This window comes from Marmota marmota, unplaced genomic scaffold, assembly GCF_001458135.2.
Source record: "Marmota marmota marmota unplaced genomic scaffold, marMar, whole genome shotgun sequence".
Taxonomy (NCBI): domain Eukaryota; kingdom Metazoa; phylum Chordata; class Mammalia; order Rodentia; family Sciuridae; genus Marmota; species Marmota marmota.
This window is the reverse complement of record NW_026000016.1, coordinates 34,947,885-34,965,676: the sequence shown is the minus strand read 5'-3', so window position 1 is coordinate 34,965,676 and position 17,792 is coordinate 34,947,885. Positions and strand designations below refer to the sequence as shown.

General features: G+C 36.4%; 2 protein-coding genes across 2 annotated transcripts in view; one reads left to right on the top strand and one right to left on the bottom strand.

Annotated features, from left to right (window-relative positions):
• Ints7 (integrator complex subunit 7) overlaps positions 1–4,283 on the bottom strand; it is a 75,205-nt gene extending 70,922 nt beyond the window's left edge. The window contains exon 1 of the mRNA XM_048809791.1: positions 4,033–4,283. Within this exon, the coding sequence (XP_048665748.1) occupies positions 4,033–4,126 (94 nt within the window). The 5' untranslated portion in view covers positions 4,127–4,283. The remainder of the gene's footprint in view (positions 1–4,032) is intronic.
• Positions 4,284–4,423: 140 nt separating this feature from the next.
• Dtl (denticleless E3 ubiquitin protein ligase homolog) overlaps positions 4,424–17,792 on the top strand; it is a 62,375-nt gene continuing 49,006 nt past the window's right edge. The window contains exons 1-6 of the mRNA XM_015483671.2: positions 4,424–4,632; positions 9,054–9,179; positions 9,817–9,915; positions 10,895–10,956; positions 11,042–11,162; positions 16,583–16,648. Coding sequence (XP_015339157.1) covers positions 4,581–4,632; positions 9,054–9,179; positions 9,817–9,915; positions 10,895–10,956; positions 11,042–11,162; positions 16,583–16,648 — 526 coding nt within the window. The 5' untranslated portion in view covers positions 4,424–4,580. The remainder of the gene's footprint in view (positions 4,633–9,053; positions 9,180–9,816; positions 9,916–10,894; positions 10,957–11,041; positions 11,163–16,582; positions 16,649–17,792) is intronic.

Here is a 17,792-nt window from a genome sequence, read left to right as displayed (position 1 = left end):
CCAAAAAAAAAAAAAAAAAAAGAAAAAAAGAAAAGAAAGAAAGTGACTCCTCTTCCCCCAGGGTGGAAGTGATCTTGTGTAATCTTCTAAAATCATCAGGACAACTTCCCATCTAAAAATGCTTAGAGTGACTAAAGAAGTTACATTAGTGGAAAAAATTACATTAGTTAATATATGTGAGATGCATCCTTTATAATTCCTTATGTGTAGTATGATTTTCTATATCATGAAATGTGTCAAAAAATGTAAGTCGCATTTGATTATACAAGTATCATAATCACAGAAGCTTGGTAAGTATGCCTATCACTTTTATCTTTCGGTATCTTCCCAGTGCACTTGGTATCAAATTCCAATTTCTTGTCCTATTTAAAGAGGCAATGTTTAATGTAGCCCTCTCTCTCTTCACATTTGAATGTAAACTCCTTAAAGCAGTCCTGTTCACTAACATGGCCCTGAGTCTAAGTGTAGTGCTCAGACCAATGCAGGTGAACAGTAAATACTTTTTGAATGAATAAATGGCTATCATATGAATGATTCTTTTCCAGTCTTACCACTACACCTTGAATAAATTGAGTCATCTTCAAAATAACATCCATTCATCCTTATGGAGATCAGAAACAACTTGCTTACTGTCATCCTTGCTCAAAAGGCTCACAACAAAGTGCCACAGGTTATAAATATGCAACAAGCTTGCTTCCTTCCTTCCTTCCTTTTTGCAGCACTAGGGACTGGGACATCAAGCATGTACAAGCACTCTATCACTGAGCAACATCCCCAGGCCTTTTATTTTTATTTGGAGACAGGGTCGGCTGGCCTGGAACTTGTGATTCTTGTCTCTGCCTCCTGAGTAGCTGGGATTACAGGCATGCACCACCACATCCAGCCTATAATAGGTCTTCATTAGCAGCATTTCTCAAGTTTGTTTCTAAGTACACCAGTGCCACAAAATATTTCTTTAAAATGGAGTTCAAGAGTCCTGTCATATACCTAACTCCTATCAATATTTCTACTTGGATGTTTTTAAGCAACATCTCAATTTTAGCATGATCCAAACTGATGATTTTTACTCTCTATGCCAACCATCCTTCTAAGAGCTCAGATCAAATGCCTCTTCTTGGCTACTCATTCTTAAATCCTCACACAATCCATTAATTAATCTTGTTGGCTTGAGCCTCAAAATATATCCAGAATCTCAGCACTCCACACAATTTTCTGTGACCATACTGACCCAAGTCACTATTTTCTTTTCCTTGGATTATTACAAATGCCTCCTCAACTATCTCCCAACTTCTGTCCATGGCTCTCCCTTTGGTTTATTCTCAACACCGTAGCCATATGGATCCTTTGCAAAGCTAAGTCAGATTATGCCATACAACTGCTGAAAATTTTCAAGTTTCCTCACTCAAAATTAAAACTAGTCTTCAATGGTTTGCATTGCCTTACATGAACCAAACCAGCCTCTGGTTCTTTCCACCAGTCTATTCCTATGCTATAGCATGCAAAGCAGGCTTCTGCCTCATAGCCTTAGCACTTATTCCTCCAGTTGGTCAGTAAATCCTTTCTTCATTACCCTTTATAAAATAGGAAAACAACTCCAACCCCATACTAGTTTTCTTTTACTTTTTTCATTTTCCTTTATAATATGTCCTACTATCTGTCATAATATATCCTTATGTTCCTCAATCTAGAACATAAGCTATATGAAGTTAGGATTTATTTGTTTTGATTTGTTTTATTAACTGCTATATCCCCAGCATGAAGCCCAATGGTATGTGTGTAAGGGTAGGGGAAACACTTTCTTTAACAGGTAAAGGATGAAATGACTCAGTATTTAAACCACTAAATTATAAATATTCTGATTAAACTGGTTATTTCTATAATCTAATTTAAAAGGTACAGTAATGTGAAAAAGAACAAGAGTTTTGGTTTTTGTCTTATACAAATTATCTTTCTGAATTTGAAACTCATCTATGAAATACTTATCCAGGGCATTGCTGGTAGGATTGAACATGATCACTTACTCTTTGTCTAGCACTGCCTGGTTTGGAGTTCAATACTCAATAACCATCCATTTAAACCTTACAGATATGAAGTATTTCTTTTTTTTCCATATTTTTATTGGTGTATTATAGTTGTATATAATGGTAGAATTTGTTGTTACATATTCATTCACACACACAATAATTTGGCCAATACCATTCCCCAGTATTTTCCCTTTCCCTCTACAGAGTTCCCTTTGATTTTCACATGATACCCCCCTCCACCATTTTCTTCCTTTTTTCTCTCTAGCTTCTACGTATAAGAGAAAAAAAAGTGACCCTTGACATTTTAAGTGTAGCTTATTTTGCTTAATATAATGTTCTCAAGTTCCATCCATTTGCCTACAAATGACATAATTTCATTTTTCTTTATGGATGAATAAAACTCCATTGTATATAAATACCACATTTTCTTTATCCATTCATCCGCTGATAGACACCTAGGCTGGTTCACAGATATGAAGTATTTCTATTTCGACTTTTCTTTAGGAAAAAGTTGTACTAAGACCTTTTATTATTATTATTATTACAACTGCAAACTTATAGGAATTAAACAATTCTCAATTTCTCTTTTTTTCAGTGCTTCATTCTGATTTCTATTTGACAACCACTCTCCTATTAATTACATGGACAATCCTGGCTAGACCAGAGTGACAAAAAGGTCTTTTGGGGAAGAAAAGATGATTTAATATTTTAAAAACATGTTTAGTAAAACTTTATATTTCAGGAGGAAAAAACCCTATAGATTTGGTGAGAAAAGAAAAGCTCAACATCTTTTGATGGACGGGGATGTAGTAAAAACATTGTGACTGCTAAAGGAATATCCCAGTGGGGTACTGTGAGATTTTTATGGTAATCGAAAGGAGGTGAAAAGCTTTTTAAAAAGTCTGAGAAACTCCTACCTAGACTAATCCTCTACAAATGTTAACAGGTTAAAACAAAAAAGTCCATGAAAATTCAATAGGCAAGCCCAAGTCAAAGAACTATGTGGCTCAAAGTGAACTTAATAGAGTTGGGTATATAGCTCAGTTGGTAGAGTGCTTGTCTTGCATGCACAAGGCTCTGGGTTCAAGCCCCAGCACCACACACACAAAAATAAGTGGACTTAATGACAGATCTAGTCCAATTCACTAAAAACTGGCAATAGGTAATTAAGAATTAAGTGTATACCAGTAAATAAAAATGTACTTCACTGAAACAAGGGTTTCATATTCATGCTTGATTCTTTAGTAATAAATATCTACCATCCTTGCCTCCATACCCATATCTAGAAAGGATGGCATGTCTGTAAGCATTTAATAAGTGCATCTTTTGCATACCATTTTATCATTTAATCATTCTTGCCAGTTCGGTAGTACTGCACCCGCTTTGCTGATGATAAACGGAGACTAGGTAAAATTGGGTGACTTGTCCCTGATCACAAAATTAACAGAACTGGAATTCAGCTCAGTAGTAAACCCAAAGCTCCCTCTACTACACCAAGCCCCTCCCTGTAAGGAAAGTGAACTCGTGGAACTTGTCTGTAATGAAAGGTGCAAGGGCCAAGCTTTTTAATTGGTCTTGGCACTAATGTCACCCGTATTGTAATCCAAAGCTTACATTTACGGAAAATAAATCACTATAAAGTCAGTGCAAAATTGTTCAGCACTCTCGATGAAGACCTAGCCTCAACTAAACGTACGAAAAAATAATTTCACAATTTTAATTTAGTGTTTTTAGAAACCAGCCACTTTCAGTGTTTGGAAAATCGGGGGACTGCGCCCTCAAGTGGTCAAAAAAGGCCCTTCACCAGAGTTCCCTACTTGTTTAGATGGTGCAAGGCCAGTCCCGCAATCTTCCCGCAATCTCGCGAAGCAGCAGAAATCCTCGCCCCTGCAAAATCACTAGCGCGCCCCGCCCAGCAAACCACTGCGCATGCGCGTTCCCTGCCTCTCCGGAAACTACCACCACAGGGTGGCGCCACTTCCCCCGAGCAGCCCGCTCTTTCGAATACCTTTGTCCAATTCCATAAGAGCAGAGTTAGCATCCAATTCCTGTTCGCCATATCCAGCATCTGCCAGAAAAGACTTAGTTGAGTTTGACGCCATGACCCAAATAGTTACTCGACTAGCCTAGTCAGAAAGATTGCAAACTCTGCCCCAGCACCGCCATCTTCTCCCGCCGCCTTCTCGCGGATTTTTCCTCCGCGCTCTGTCAAGCCGTGTTACGCATGCGCCCTGGTCACCCCGCGGTTCGCCGGCGCCTCTGCGGGCCCCCCGCGCAGGCGCTCAGGGAGCTCCTGAACTCTGGGTTCCCGCGGCTGGGAGAAAAGGAGGCGGGGATTCGGAGGGGGAAGTGACTCTGAGGCGCCCCGACGCTGCGGCGGGAGCCAATCAGAGAGCGTGACGTCAGTTTGGCGCGGAGTTTGGCGGCCGGGGCTTACAGTGGCGGGAGTTGGAGGCTATAACGGGTGGTGGTGTGAGGGGCGCAAGCTGCGACTCCTAGTGAACCCGAGAGCATTTTCACGGCTTTTTCCTCAGCCGAGTCGTTCTTCAGGTCCAGATGCTCTTCAATTCGGTGCTCCGCCAGCCCCAGCTTGGCGTCCTAAGAAATGGTAAGTAACGGTCTTAACCGCTGCTCCTTGCTGGCGGGATTCACCGCCCCCAAAACACTCCACCTCGATCTGGGCCGACTCCAGTTTAGTTTCCCAGGCTCCAACTTCTCCAGGGCCAAAGTGAATTAGGTGAGGGAGAAATACCGAAGAAAGTTGTACTTTGTTTCCTTCTCGACACTTTTAATCGGGATCGGGCTTTTTTGGATCGTAACGTAGGCCGAAGGGAGGAAGGACGTTGAATTAGCTGGGCTCCGAGGCCCCTCGCTGCTTACGTCAATATCGCGCGTTAACTAGAAAACGCATGCATCTGTGTGTGTGTGTGTGTGTTTCGGGGGAGGGGGACGTTCTCTCGGCCACCACGGGCGATCGTCGCCTCACTTTCGTTTGTTTGTGGTAGAACCTGAGCGATCCCAACTATTTGCAGTTACCCACCAGCGTCCATGATCCGCTGTTAGGGAACTCCGTCAGGCAGGGAGGGCAGGACATCTGCTTCCAGCAGGGGCGAACTCTCGTTCTCCCACCATTACTACCTGGTTCACGAACGTTCTAAACCGTAGCGTGAAAGATGCCCCCTCACCACGTCCCCCAGAAATAAACTCTATTCATGGATTGAAGGGGGCTCTTCCGGATATTTTTCAATGCCAGAGCTAAGATCCAAACGCGAGATCGACATATTTGGGGGTTCTCTGTTCCCGGTATAAGTTAGACGCATTCTCGTGTTAGTGGGTAGAAGTCCAGCTTGACTTTCCACAGTTCTTTGGGCTAATGTTAGAACCGCTGACAATAAGAGATTTGAGCCTAGGTTTGGAAAGTGTCACCAACCCGAATCTTTCCGATAAGGGTGTTGTGTCTTTATTGACCACCTTTGGACAGAAATGAAATCTCATTTAAAGATCATGTCTATCCAGAGGTCCTCCTTCCCCCTTAAAGCCACGTGGAAAGCTAAAAGAAAAGAATCTTGGAAGGGAACATTTATACTTAAGGATTTAGGTCTAGGGAAAGGATGCTGAAACAGATTGTACAGTCTTTCAACTTCGTCCTTCCAATCTAAAACTTTTTACCATCCTTTTGTAATTCCCTCTTAGATGATCTTTGTAATTCCGCTCGAAATGCTTCTCTTTCTGTCTCTTCTAGGACCTTGCTTAAATAATTTCCGTCCTCTGCAGTCCTCTGTGCCATGTGGTCCTCAACACATTGATTAACTGTCTTTGGAGTTAAACTGCCTGATTTTTGATTTCTGTTCTATTCTCACACTATTTGTGTAACCTGGGAAAGCTATTCGGCCTGTTTTGTGACACATTTTCTCCTAATTCTGCAATCTGTCTACTTTTTTCCTCTTCACAAATATTCATTGTTATTCGGTAGGCACTGACATTTCTTATTATATGTTACTGAAATCTGCACAACTATCTCCATTTCCCTTCTGGGTTGGCATGCCACCCTTTTCCTTTCTCTCTACTCCCATGTATGATTATAGTCATAAATGGGGCTTCTTCCCCTACTGTCTACAACCTTATATTTCCTATATTGTACAGTTATTTCTATAAAAATTATGTAGATTCATCTTCACCAAGTTGGTCAGTCTCGCAGATATCTCAAATTCAAATACCCCCAAAATGATCACATCTCAAATTCAAATACCCCCCAAATGATCACTTTTTCCCTAAACCTACCATATTTTTTGTTTTGTGGAGTGGCCCCATTATTTTAAACCAGTATTCCTAGCCAGAAACCTGAGAGTCACTTAAAGACCCCCATCTCCCTCACTATTACATATTGAAAATTTTCCTTCAAAATATCTTGAATCCAACATATTCTCTTCATTCCCACTGTTTCTGCCTCTTTATCATATACTGGGTCTGCTCTACAATTTCATTTCCTGACTGAACCCTAGTAACCTTGTGTGAAGTATAAAGCAAGTCTCCTAAAACCTCTTAGTTTTCTTCTCTTCGTTTATTCTTTACATTGCTACTAGTGATCTTTACAAAATGGAAATATGACTACTGGATATTTTAAAATTGGTATCTGAAAGTTTCTGTTATCAGTTTAAACACTTATAAAGAATATAATTTCTGGCTAGAATATGAACATTGACATCTTAAAGTAAAAATGCTATATCACTGTTTTAATTGTATAATAGAATTAAATACTAAAGTGATTTGACAATCATATCTATTTTAAAAAAATATGAACAAACTTTAGGCATTCTGCAAAGTTACTGTTTCCTCTTGAGTTTATTTTCATTTTATTTCTCCCACAGAATTTATCCTGATATAATATTTAATTGTATGATTGAAAAGTTTTTACTGATCTCCTTATGTGTCAAAAAATGTATTTAAATTGCTGTTTTCTGTGTTCATGGGATTCCAACTGCTAAAAATTTCTCTTGGACTGCATTGTTATCATAGTTGATAGCATGCAATTGATAGAAGCGATGTAAATAACAAATTTTGATAAATAGTTATTATTGTCGTGTCCTTGTATACTCTTTGGGAAATCTGCATGTAATCTCAAGGCCCTAATTTGTACTTTGAGGAAATAATAGGGTTTTCCAAATGAGTGTTGTGGGGCATTACAGGTTCTTATTCATAGCACAATAAAGATCCAGAAGTAATTTAAGGTAGCTCAAAAAAAAACAACAATGAAGTGTGTGTTGAAGGGAATTAAAGAAAAGGAGTAGATGGGAACTCCTCCCCACCCCAGCCCCGTCCCAAGTCACTTTAGACTATTCATCTATTTGGATATTAGTTGAAGGCAATGAGTCAAAATTAAGGAGTCAATGAATGCTTGTAAAAAATAAAATTTTCCAAATGTATTATCTTCAGTTCTATCTAATTGTTCAAGATTCCCTTTTGAATTTTTGTATTGCATTTATTAGACAATTTTTAAGTCCTACATCACGTATAGATTTATATATTCTGAGAACAGAGGCTTTTGTTTTTAAATTTATTCTGTCAGATATTTATGAGCTCAACATACATGATTATTGTATTCTTCTTTTAGTAGTCTTTAACAACCTGTTTACAGGTTGAAATGTTAAGGAAATGTCCCTAGGAATAATTGTTAAATCTGGATTAAATTTCTTTGCCTCCTTTCTACTAATTGTTTCAGACATCGCTGTGAAAATCTAGATTTGTCTGAGTTCTGTCAGGCTAAAATATCTTCTAAAACAGTACTTTTGATGAAAAGTAAGAATTGAAAGTAGCCTAAAATGTGAACTTGTTAATTAATCAGACAGCTCTCAAGAAATTGTGAACTCATTGTTTCTTCAGATGCTTAATTAACAATTCATTTTCATTAATTATTTATTGGATGAATGTTTCTTTCACAGTTGAGCATCCTTAATCCAAAAATCTGAACTCTGAAATGCACTAACATTTGAAAGTTTTTGCATAGAAATATGATGCTCAAGTAGTGTCAGGTTTCTGATTTTCAGATAAGGGGAGCTCAACTGGCAAAATCTATTCAAATATCCCCAAATCTGAAAAATCTCTGAAATCTGAAACATTCTTGGTCCCAAGCATTTTAAAAAAGGGATACTCAACCTGTATGTATTTAAAAACACATATTGACATACATGTTAATATTATAAAATAAACAAGATAGCTTATTACTATTTAGGATTATGGTGTATATTAGACCTCTGACCTAGCAGAATAACTTTCCCTCTACCCTGAATTTCTTGCTGTCTTTGTTCTAAATATAATGAAAATTTACTCATCTTTCAAGATCTTCTCTAAAGGCTTTTCTAATCCCACTACTAGCCAGGGATAATTGAATATCTTCTAAGGGTAGATACATAATGCTTTCCTTTAAAATTGCTGTTATATTCTTGAAGATATTATGACTTATTGCTGTAAATATTTTAGAATCCTAGAATTTCAAGCACTATAAGGAAAAAGGAAGTAAAATTACTTAGTAAGTGAATATGTTACTGACTATAATAGGCACACCAACACATTTCATTTAACTTTTTGAACTCACATGTATCTGTAGATATATAGATACAACGTGTTGGTTGCTAGGTAACTTGAGAGTTTATAGTAATGTTGATTTGGAGGCTTCAAAAACAGTAAAAATTTTTGTGGAAGGGAATTAGCGGTTTTAATGGTAATGCTTTTATGGTTGTCTCTGTTGGGAAAGGGTACAAAAACTTTTTAATGTACAAAGGGCAGTTGTTCCTTCTAATCTTAATGTACCATTAAAGATGATAAGCCCAAAGCTATACCTCACCAGAAATTGGGAGTGCACTTTGACTTCTGAGGATATCTTAAAACTAAGTATTCTAGGGGACCAAACGTAGTGAATGGAGATATGTTAAATATATAAGGCTCTTTAAGAATAACATTTACCTCTGCATTTGTTAAAAGTGTAAAATGTGATGTTATATTGAAGTTCTATAAGGAATTTTCTTGTTTTAGGCTGGTCTTCACACTACCCTTTACAGTCCCTTCTAACTGGTTATCAGTGCAGCTGTCATGATGAACACACTTCTTATGGAGAAACAGGGGTCCCAGTTCCTCCTTTTGGATGCACCTTCTCTTCTGGTAAGAGAATTACTGTCTAGGCTAAGCTTGGACAGAAATAATATATTTCCTGCCTAGAGGGAAAATACATTGTAATGGTTCCCCTTCAAAGAAAAGTAAGTTAGGTAGATGTTATGATTTTCCAATAACTCTCCTCTTCTGATTTATGAAAAAATGGATAATTAGCATAATTACATAAATTCTTATTTATGATAAATCTCTTATATGTAATTAGCATAATTATATATTTCTTCTAAAGCATAGGACTTTTAAGAATTGCAAAGGTTCAGCAACCATGAAAGCAGTTTTACCCAGTGGATGCCTCTTTAATCAGCTGAATATGTATCTTTCTGTGATTCACTAGAGAATATATGAAAGGAATAGGAGTACTTGTTCCTACTCTCAGTGTAAGAGTAGAGGTGAAAGGTTGTGAAAAGGAAATTTAAAACTAATAGACTCAGTCTGCTGGTGGTGTATATCATTTTATTGCCTTTATTTGACTTTGGTCAGTACTAGTCTTGTTTATTACCTCTCTTGATTTAGTCCTTCTCTTAAGTAAGAGACTATCTAAAGGTAATTTTGATGGTTTGAGGCATTTAATACCTTTATACACACTTGTTTTTTGTGTTAATCTTTATGCACTCTATTCCTTTTTTAGCTCCCAACATGGAGCATATATTAGCAGTTGCCAATGAGGAAGGCTTCGTTAGATTATATAACACGGAATCACAAACTAGTAAAAAGAAATGCTTCAAAGGTAAGCCTCGGTCTATAATTTTTGTTTTAACTTTATTTTTAATTCATAAAGCTTCAAGTAAATTGCTATTGGACTAATTCATAAAGCTTTGTTCAAGTAAATTGCTATTGGACTATATTCCCAGTTATATTCACTTCTCATTATGTCTGCTTATGGACCAGGATAAAAGTAAACAATAGACTATCACTCACAATAACAGTTAACTATGGCAAGACCTTTACAAAAGTTCAGAAAAAAATATATCTTAAAGTCAAAAACAGTTTTTTTTTTTTAAGTTTAATTATTTTACACTTAATGTGGTTCAACAATGCTTTAAATATTGAATATTTCCCATATATAAAGCAAAGTTCTACTAACTATAAGAAGCTCATACTCTGGAATCAGAAAGTCTGGTGTTGAAATAACTAAAATAAAACAAAGACTATGAATAATAGAAATACAAAAGCAGGCTAAGAAAATTTTTCATGAAGGATGGGGCATTTGTGTTGAACTGTGATATTTAGACCAGTGGAAATGGAAGAGGGCACTTCAGGTGGAGAAAAAGCATTTGCAAAGTCTTAGAGTTGGGAAAGACCAGGATCTAATAAGAAAATAGTGGGTGATCCAGTTTGGTTTGGAGAACAGCAAGAGAAACTTTCCAACAGATAGAGGCCAAAGTATGCAAGACCTTGAATGTCAAACTAAACTTTTTCAGTGAGCATTGTGAAGATTTTTGACCTGGAAAATGTTTCAGAAAGGTTCCATTTTAGAGATTATTTCTAGTCAACTCATTTGAAAGGAATTGGACTCAGATTGTAATTCTGATGTGTGGTAATGAAGGAAATGTGAAATGTTGAGTCCACAAGTTTTCTTTGGCCCATGGTCCATTGGGTACTGATTGATCTTTTCACTATAGTTTTTAAGATATTTAAAATACTATTGATATGGCTACCATAGATCACAGGCTACACATTTCATATTTACCATTTTCTTTACTTAGAATGGATGGCTCACTGGAATGCTGTCTTTGACCTTGCCTGGGTTCCTGGTGAATTTAAGCTTGTAAGTGACTTTGATTTTATTGGGATCTGTCCTTGAAATTCTGGTCAAGTTTGCCTTGTTAAATTGTGCTGTGAATTTTTGAAAGGTTACAGCAGCAGGTGATCAAACAGCCAAATTTTGGGACGTTAAAGCTGGTGAGCTGCTTGGAACATGCAAAGGTCATCAATGCAGCCTCAAGTCAGTTGCCTTTTCCAAGTTCGAGAAAGGTAGATTTTACTTATTCTTTTGTCTCCTTAACCTTCTTTGTGATGGGGAAATAAGAAGTTGTAAGGTTTCTATCTTGCCCTTACAAAAGTTGTTACTTTACCAACATAGGTAATTTTTATTCTAATATGACTGAAAACCTTAATGAAAGTAAGCTGGTTCTAGGCCCATTCTTATGGTTGTTATCACCAACTTGTCCTTGAAATTCAATTTACAGATAAGGTAACAATTTATGAACAGTCAAAAAAAAACCTCTGCTTAACTTTGTCCATTGGTGTCAAAACTTGGTATTTGGGTGCTCATTAATTCTACTTGTAAAATTTAAATGAAGTATGAAGATGGGGTGAAAATTCTGACAAACTGGACATTTGTCTACCTAAAAATTTACCATGCAACTAGTTTAAATGACCCAATTTCCTAGTATGTTTTCAACTAGTATTTACACACAATTGATCCTCTATTTATCTCACAAGAGTGATATAATATATGTAGGACAGTACTATAGCAACTGAGGAAAAACTTAGCAGGGGTATCTGAATACATTTTTTCCCCTAGAGTTTTTTTTTTTTTTTTCTTTTTTCTCTTAATTTGTTCCTCACTAACAGGTTTTACAAACAGACCAATAAACATTTACCTCAAAGAAGAATCTGCGTTAATTTGACTTTCTCAAGAATTATAGAGACAAACATCATAGTCCTTTATCATTAAAAAATACACTATTTTAAAAAGGAATATTTTCATTTATTTACCTGAATACTCAGGGATATTAACTGAGTTGTAGAGCTGGTTTAGACTAGAACTCTAAAAGGGAAATATATGGCATGGGTTTGTTAACACAACTTTATCACATAAAGTTAAATTGACCTGTGTTCTAATTTACAGCACTCCTGTGTTCAGAGTTCGCTTTAAGTTTATAAAAATGTTTTAAGATCATGACAATTTACCTAAATAAAGGGGAATGAAAAAAGGAACACTATATTTTTCAGTCCTTTCACTTAATTTTAAAAACTCTGCATGTGAATAAATCTATGCCAATATGGTCTAGTAGAAAAAGCACTGAGTTAAGACACTGGAGCAAGTGGCTATTATCATGTTTCCAGTAGTCCATAGGTGCTCTAGTATGAATAAGTCTAGCTGGAAACTGCCCCCAAGGCCCCATGGTTTGATTGGTGAAATAATATTTTGTAGCCTCACTCACTCTTTCAGCCATGTTCCTTTCTATAGGCCACACTTTTGTAAACATATATTGTGTTTTATTCTAGATCTGATTTCAAAATTCTTCAGCAAAGTTATTTTAATTTCCCTGTGCCTTAATTTCCTAACTTAGTGAAATTCATGCCTAATTCTATTTAACTCACAAAAATAATTCATACATAAAAATGCTTAGCTTTTTGTTGTTTTTGTAGAGGTTTTGTTTTGTTTGTTTGCTTATTTTTAGTGGGTAGCATGATAGAAATGACCATTGATAAAGTTTTTTCGTCCCTTTATGGGTAAGATACAAATCCTAATTAGGTATAATCATACTAATGGAATTTGCCTTCCCCGAATATTTTGCCATGTAAAAGGCAGGAAAGTAGACTTACAGGTAAATTTTTTGTGTGACCAAAAGGGGAGGGTATTAGAAGTTCTAGCAGAAAATTAAAATTAGTTTTAAACTTATTTCTGTTTCCTTTTCTACAAACTTAGCTTTATTTGTACCTTTTTTCTCACTCTTTTTTCTCCAGTTTAAGACCAATCCTTCCTCCTAGGCCACTGGTTTTTAACCTTGCATATGTTACTTACAGAGGTTTTTAAAAAAATCATTTTAATAGGACTCTGGGAGGTGGGCGGGTATCTATTTTTTTTAAAGTTCCTTAAGGAATTTTTAGTATACACCTAAGGTTGAGAAACATTTTTGATCTCCCACAAGATCTTATGCTCTCACTTTTGTCCCCATGGCTTTTGTATCTTCAAGTTCTCCCCCTTTTGTCTGTTTCTCCTTAGGAAAGACTCAAGCATGTCTATGATCTATACCCCAAAACATCTTAACCCTGTGTTCTCTTTTAGCTGTTATCTATCTCCCTTAAGTTTCTTAAGAGTAAACAAAAACTAGACAAATTTCTTCATCTTAATTTGGTACCATCGGTTTTCCACATCTAACTCTCTTCCTGAAATCATTTTTATAATTATGTCAGAAGCCATGAAACATTTCAGCCCTTTTCTAAAATTTTTTAAAATAATTTCCTTCTTCAGAATCCAGATAGCATTCTCTTCTAGTTCTCCTGCCTTTTTGTTGATTCCTTCATTTTTGCTTTTGTGTACTACACGTTTTTTACCTGTCTTGAAGTGTTGGCATGGCTCAGGATATGGTGTTTGCCTTCTTTTCCTTTTAGTTTATACCTTTTTCCTGGACAGTTCCATTGATTCCTTTTTTTTTTTTTTGTTACTGGGGATTGAAACTAGAGGCGATTTACCATTGAGCCGCATCCCCAGCCCTTTTTATTTTTTATTTTGAGGCAGGGTCTTGCTAAGTTGCTGAGGCTTTCCTTGAACTTATGATCCTCTTGCCTCAGTTTTTCAAGTTTGTGGGATTCTAGGTGTGTGCCAGTGTGCCTGGCTCATTAATTCCAATTTTTCTTTTTTCTTTTTTTGCCACTCTACTAATTTACCCAGATCTATATTTCTAGCCTTAACCTCTCGGTAAGCACTTGAAATTCAAACTGTCTAAAACTCAGGATTTCCCCCTTGGCAATGCTATCTTCATATTCTGTTATCATTTCTATTTGGCATGAAATAGAAATGATAACAGATAATTTCTTTTAGTGCATGTCTGGTGGTAATAAATTACCTTTATTTTCCTATATCTGAAAAATCTAGGGGAGGAGAGGAAGAATAAAAGTTCTGTGGATTGGATAAAGGGGAATGGAGGCAAGGCAGTGGGGATAGGAATAGGAAAGACAGTTGAATGAATCTGACACAGCTTTCCTATGTACATATATGAATATACCACAATGTACATCCACAAAACTGGGATACCAGTTAGAATAAGATATACTCCATGTTTGTAAAAACATGTCAAAATATGTTCTGTCATGTATATCTAAAAAAGAACAAATTTAAAAACTCACTCTTGAAGGATATTTTTGTTGGACATAAAATTCTGGGTTAACAGCTTTTTTTCTTTCATTACTTGAAGGTGTTTTTCCACATTCTCTATGGTTTCCATTGAGAACTCTGTGGTCACTCAAATCATTTCCTTGTATACATTGTGTTGTTTTACTTGGCTGCTTTCAGGATTTCTGTCTTTGGTGTTTAAGGGTTTGACTGTAATGAATCTAGTCATGGTTCCCTCCAAACACTGTTTGGAGCTTCCTCAGTTTTTTGGACTTGTAAATTTGTTTCACAAAGAGGCTCTATTTACTCATTCATGATTTAGCCTTTTGGAATTGTCCCATGGATCCTTGATACTGTTCTTCTTTCTCCCACTTTTCTTAAATTTGAAAAAAAAAACTAACATACTGTTTAGTCTGTTTTCTGTTACTGTAACAAAACACATGAGAATGGATATTTCATAAAGAATAGAGGTTTATGTAGCTCACTGATCTAGAGGCTACAAAGTCTAAGAGAATGACTTCAGCACCTGGTGAGGGCCTTCAGTCCTTCTAAAGATAACCCACTAATCCATGAATGTATTAACCCATTCATGAAGGCATAACTCTCATGACCCAAACATGTCTTCAAGACTCCACCTCCTAACACTGCCAAAATGTCATCAGATTTCAACATGGATTTCGGAAGGGATAAGCCATACTCAAACCATAGCAGGTATCATAAGATTTGCTCAAAGTATATATTTCAGTGACTTTTAGTTTATTCACAGGGTTGTGCAGTAAATCGCTTCAGAAAATAGCTTCTTTCACTTAAGCATGATGTTCAGTCATATTTGCTGTAATTCAAATTGACTGATTTGTATTGATCAAGCTCTCCTTAAGTTGAATGATTTTCTCATTCTTAAGCCTAACCAGTAAATTTTTATTGTTTAAATTATTGTTTTTTTTAGTTCTCAAAATTGTTTTTTTTTTTATAAGTCCTGTTTTTCTGCTGAGATCTATCATTTTTTTTTATTACAAGAGTGTATTTCTCTACTTAACATATCTATATTATAATCTTATCTAATAAGTCAGTGTCTGGGTTGTCTTTCATTGATTTCTTTTCCTTTTTACAATAAGTCATTTTCCTGACTCTTTGTGCAGATACTGTGAATGAGATGATCAGTTCTTTATTATAAAACCTCAGTTGCAAACAGCTTTCAGTTTTCTCTTGCACATATGGTTCAGTGGTCACCCATAAACTTAAAACTGAGTTTAAACACAAAATTAAGGGTTTCTTTTCTCTCCCTTTCACTCTCTAATAACTCTTGTTGCACCCCATCTCCTTTTCCTCTCTCTTCTAGCATGAGACACGGCAGGTTTTTCTATTGGCATTTTAGCTGTCTGGTATTAATGCTGCCACTGTGGCTGCCCTCAAGGTAAAATTACAAACAGTGATTGCCCCTGCTAATCATGTTCTTCATTTGTTGACTCCCCTCTGAAATTTTATGTTTTTGTTCTGTTTCCACAGACCCCCTCAGGTAGCTTTCTTTGTTGTTTTGTTTTTTATTTTGTCCAGTTTACAGCTAATGCAGGTACAATTTCTTAAGTGCTCATTCTTTCATACAGAAAGCAGAGTTTCTCCTACTTAATATTACCTCTTTATTTTCCTCGTGCCAGGGATTGAACCAAGGTCACTTAACCACTGAAACACATTCCTAGTCGCTTTTATTTTTTTATTTTGAGACAGGGTCTCCCTGAGTTGCTCAGGACCTTGCTAAATTTTGGCATTACAGGCATGTGCCACCATGCCTGTCTCTCACTTAGTTTTAAAGAATAAAACACTACATATAAATCAAAGTTCTCTAGTATTCCCTTCTTCAGTTCACTGCCCTCATTCCATTTCCAGAGGCAACCCCCTTTATACATTTTATACAGATCTCAGTTTTGTTTTTTTTTTTTAAATATTGTTTTAGTTGTACAATTTGTTTATTTTTACGTGGTGCTGGGGATCTCACCCAGTGCCTTAACACGTGCTAGGCAAGCACTCTACTACTGAGCCACAATCCCAGCCCCTAGGTCTATTTTGCTATAATTTTATAAGGTATTTTATATGATTTTGGGAAAATTTGCACAGAGGGATTATTCTATAAAGTTGTTTTTTCAATGTAAGCTTTTTGTAATCCCTTTCTTTTACAACTGTTTTCTCAATTTGTTATTGATAGTATAGTTTAAAATTTTTATTTTCAATACCAAATTCAGTATCTAAAATAGATATTCTAGAAAATTTAAATCGAAATATATATCATTGGCTGGTTCTGTTAACCTCTTGTATACTGTTTATTATGTCACAGCTGTATTCTGCACAGGAGGAAGAGATGGCAACATTATGGTCTGGGACACCAGGTGCAACAAAAAAGGTAATCTAGTTCCATTTTAAATTTTTTTAGTTTTTTAAAAATTTATTTTAATTAGGGATATATGACAGCTAAATGCATTTTGATTCATTGTACATAATTGCAGCACAACTTTACATTTCTATGGTTGTACATGATGTAGTGTCACACCATATGTGCGTGCAGTCAAACATGTACTTAGGGTAAAGATAGCCATCTTATTCCACCATCTTTCCTGCCCCCACGCACCCCCCCATACTCTCCCTCCCCTTTGCCCAAAGTTCCTCCATTTTTCCCATGCCTTCCCGCTTCCTGTTATGAATCAGCATCCACTTAACAGAGAGAACATTCTGCCTTTGGCTTTTGGGGATCGGCTTACTTAGCATGATATTCTCCAACTCCATCCATTTACCTACAGATGCCATAACTTTATTCTCTTTTAATGTGGCATAATATTTAATTGTGTATATATACCACAGTTTCTTTATCCATTCATCTATTGAAGGGCATCTAGGTTGCTTCCACAGATTAGCTATTGTGAATTGAGCTGCTGTGAACATTGATGTAGTTGTTACTAGTATGCTGATTTTAAGTCCTTTGGGTATAGACCAAGGAGTAGGATTGTTGGGTCAAATGGTGGTTCTGTTCCAAGTTTTCTAAGGAATTTCCATACTGCTTTCCAGATTTGTTGCACCAATTTGCAGTCCTACCAGCAAAATATGAGTATGCCTTTTCCCCCACATCCTCTCCAACATTTGTTGTTGTCTATATTCTTGATAGCTGCCATTCTGACTAGAGTGAGATGAAATCTTAGAATAGTTTTGATTTGCATTTCTCTAATTACTAGAGATGTTGAACATTTTTTCATATATTTGTTGATTGAGTGTATATCTTCTTCTGAGAAGTATCTGTTCAGCTCCTTAGCCCATTTATTGATTGGATTGTTTGTTTTTTTGGTGTTAAGGTTTTTTTAGTTCTTTATATATCCTGGAGATTAGTGCTTTATCTGACGTATGTGTGGCAAAAATTTGCTCCCAAAATGTACATTTTAAGTTTGACAGAGGAGAGATGATCACATACTGAATTATATTGAATGAAAGTGTTCGGGATTTCATCTGATTACCACCAGGGGGCACATGTGCTCACAAGCCCCCATTTCTACTCACCA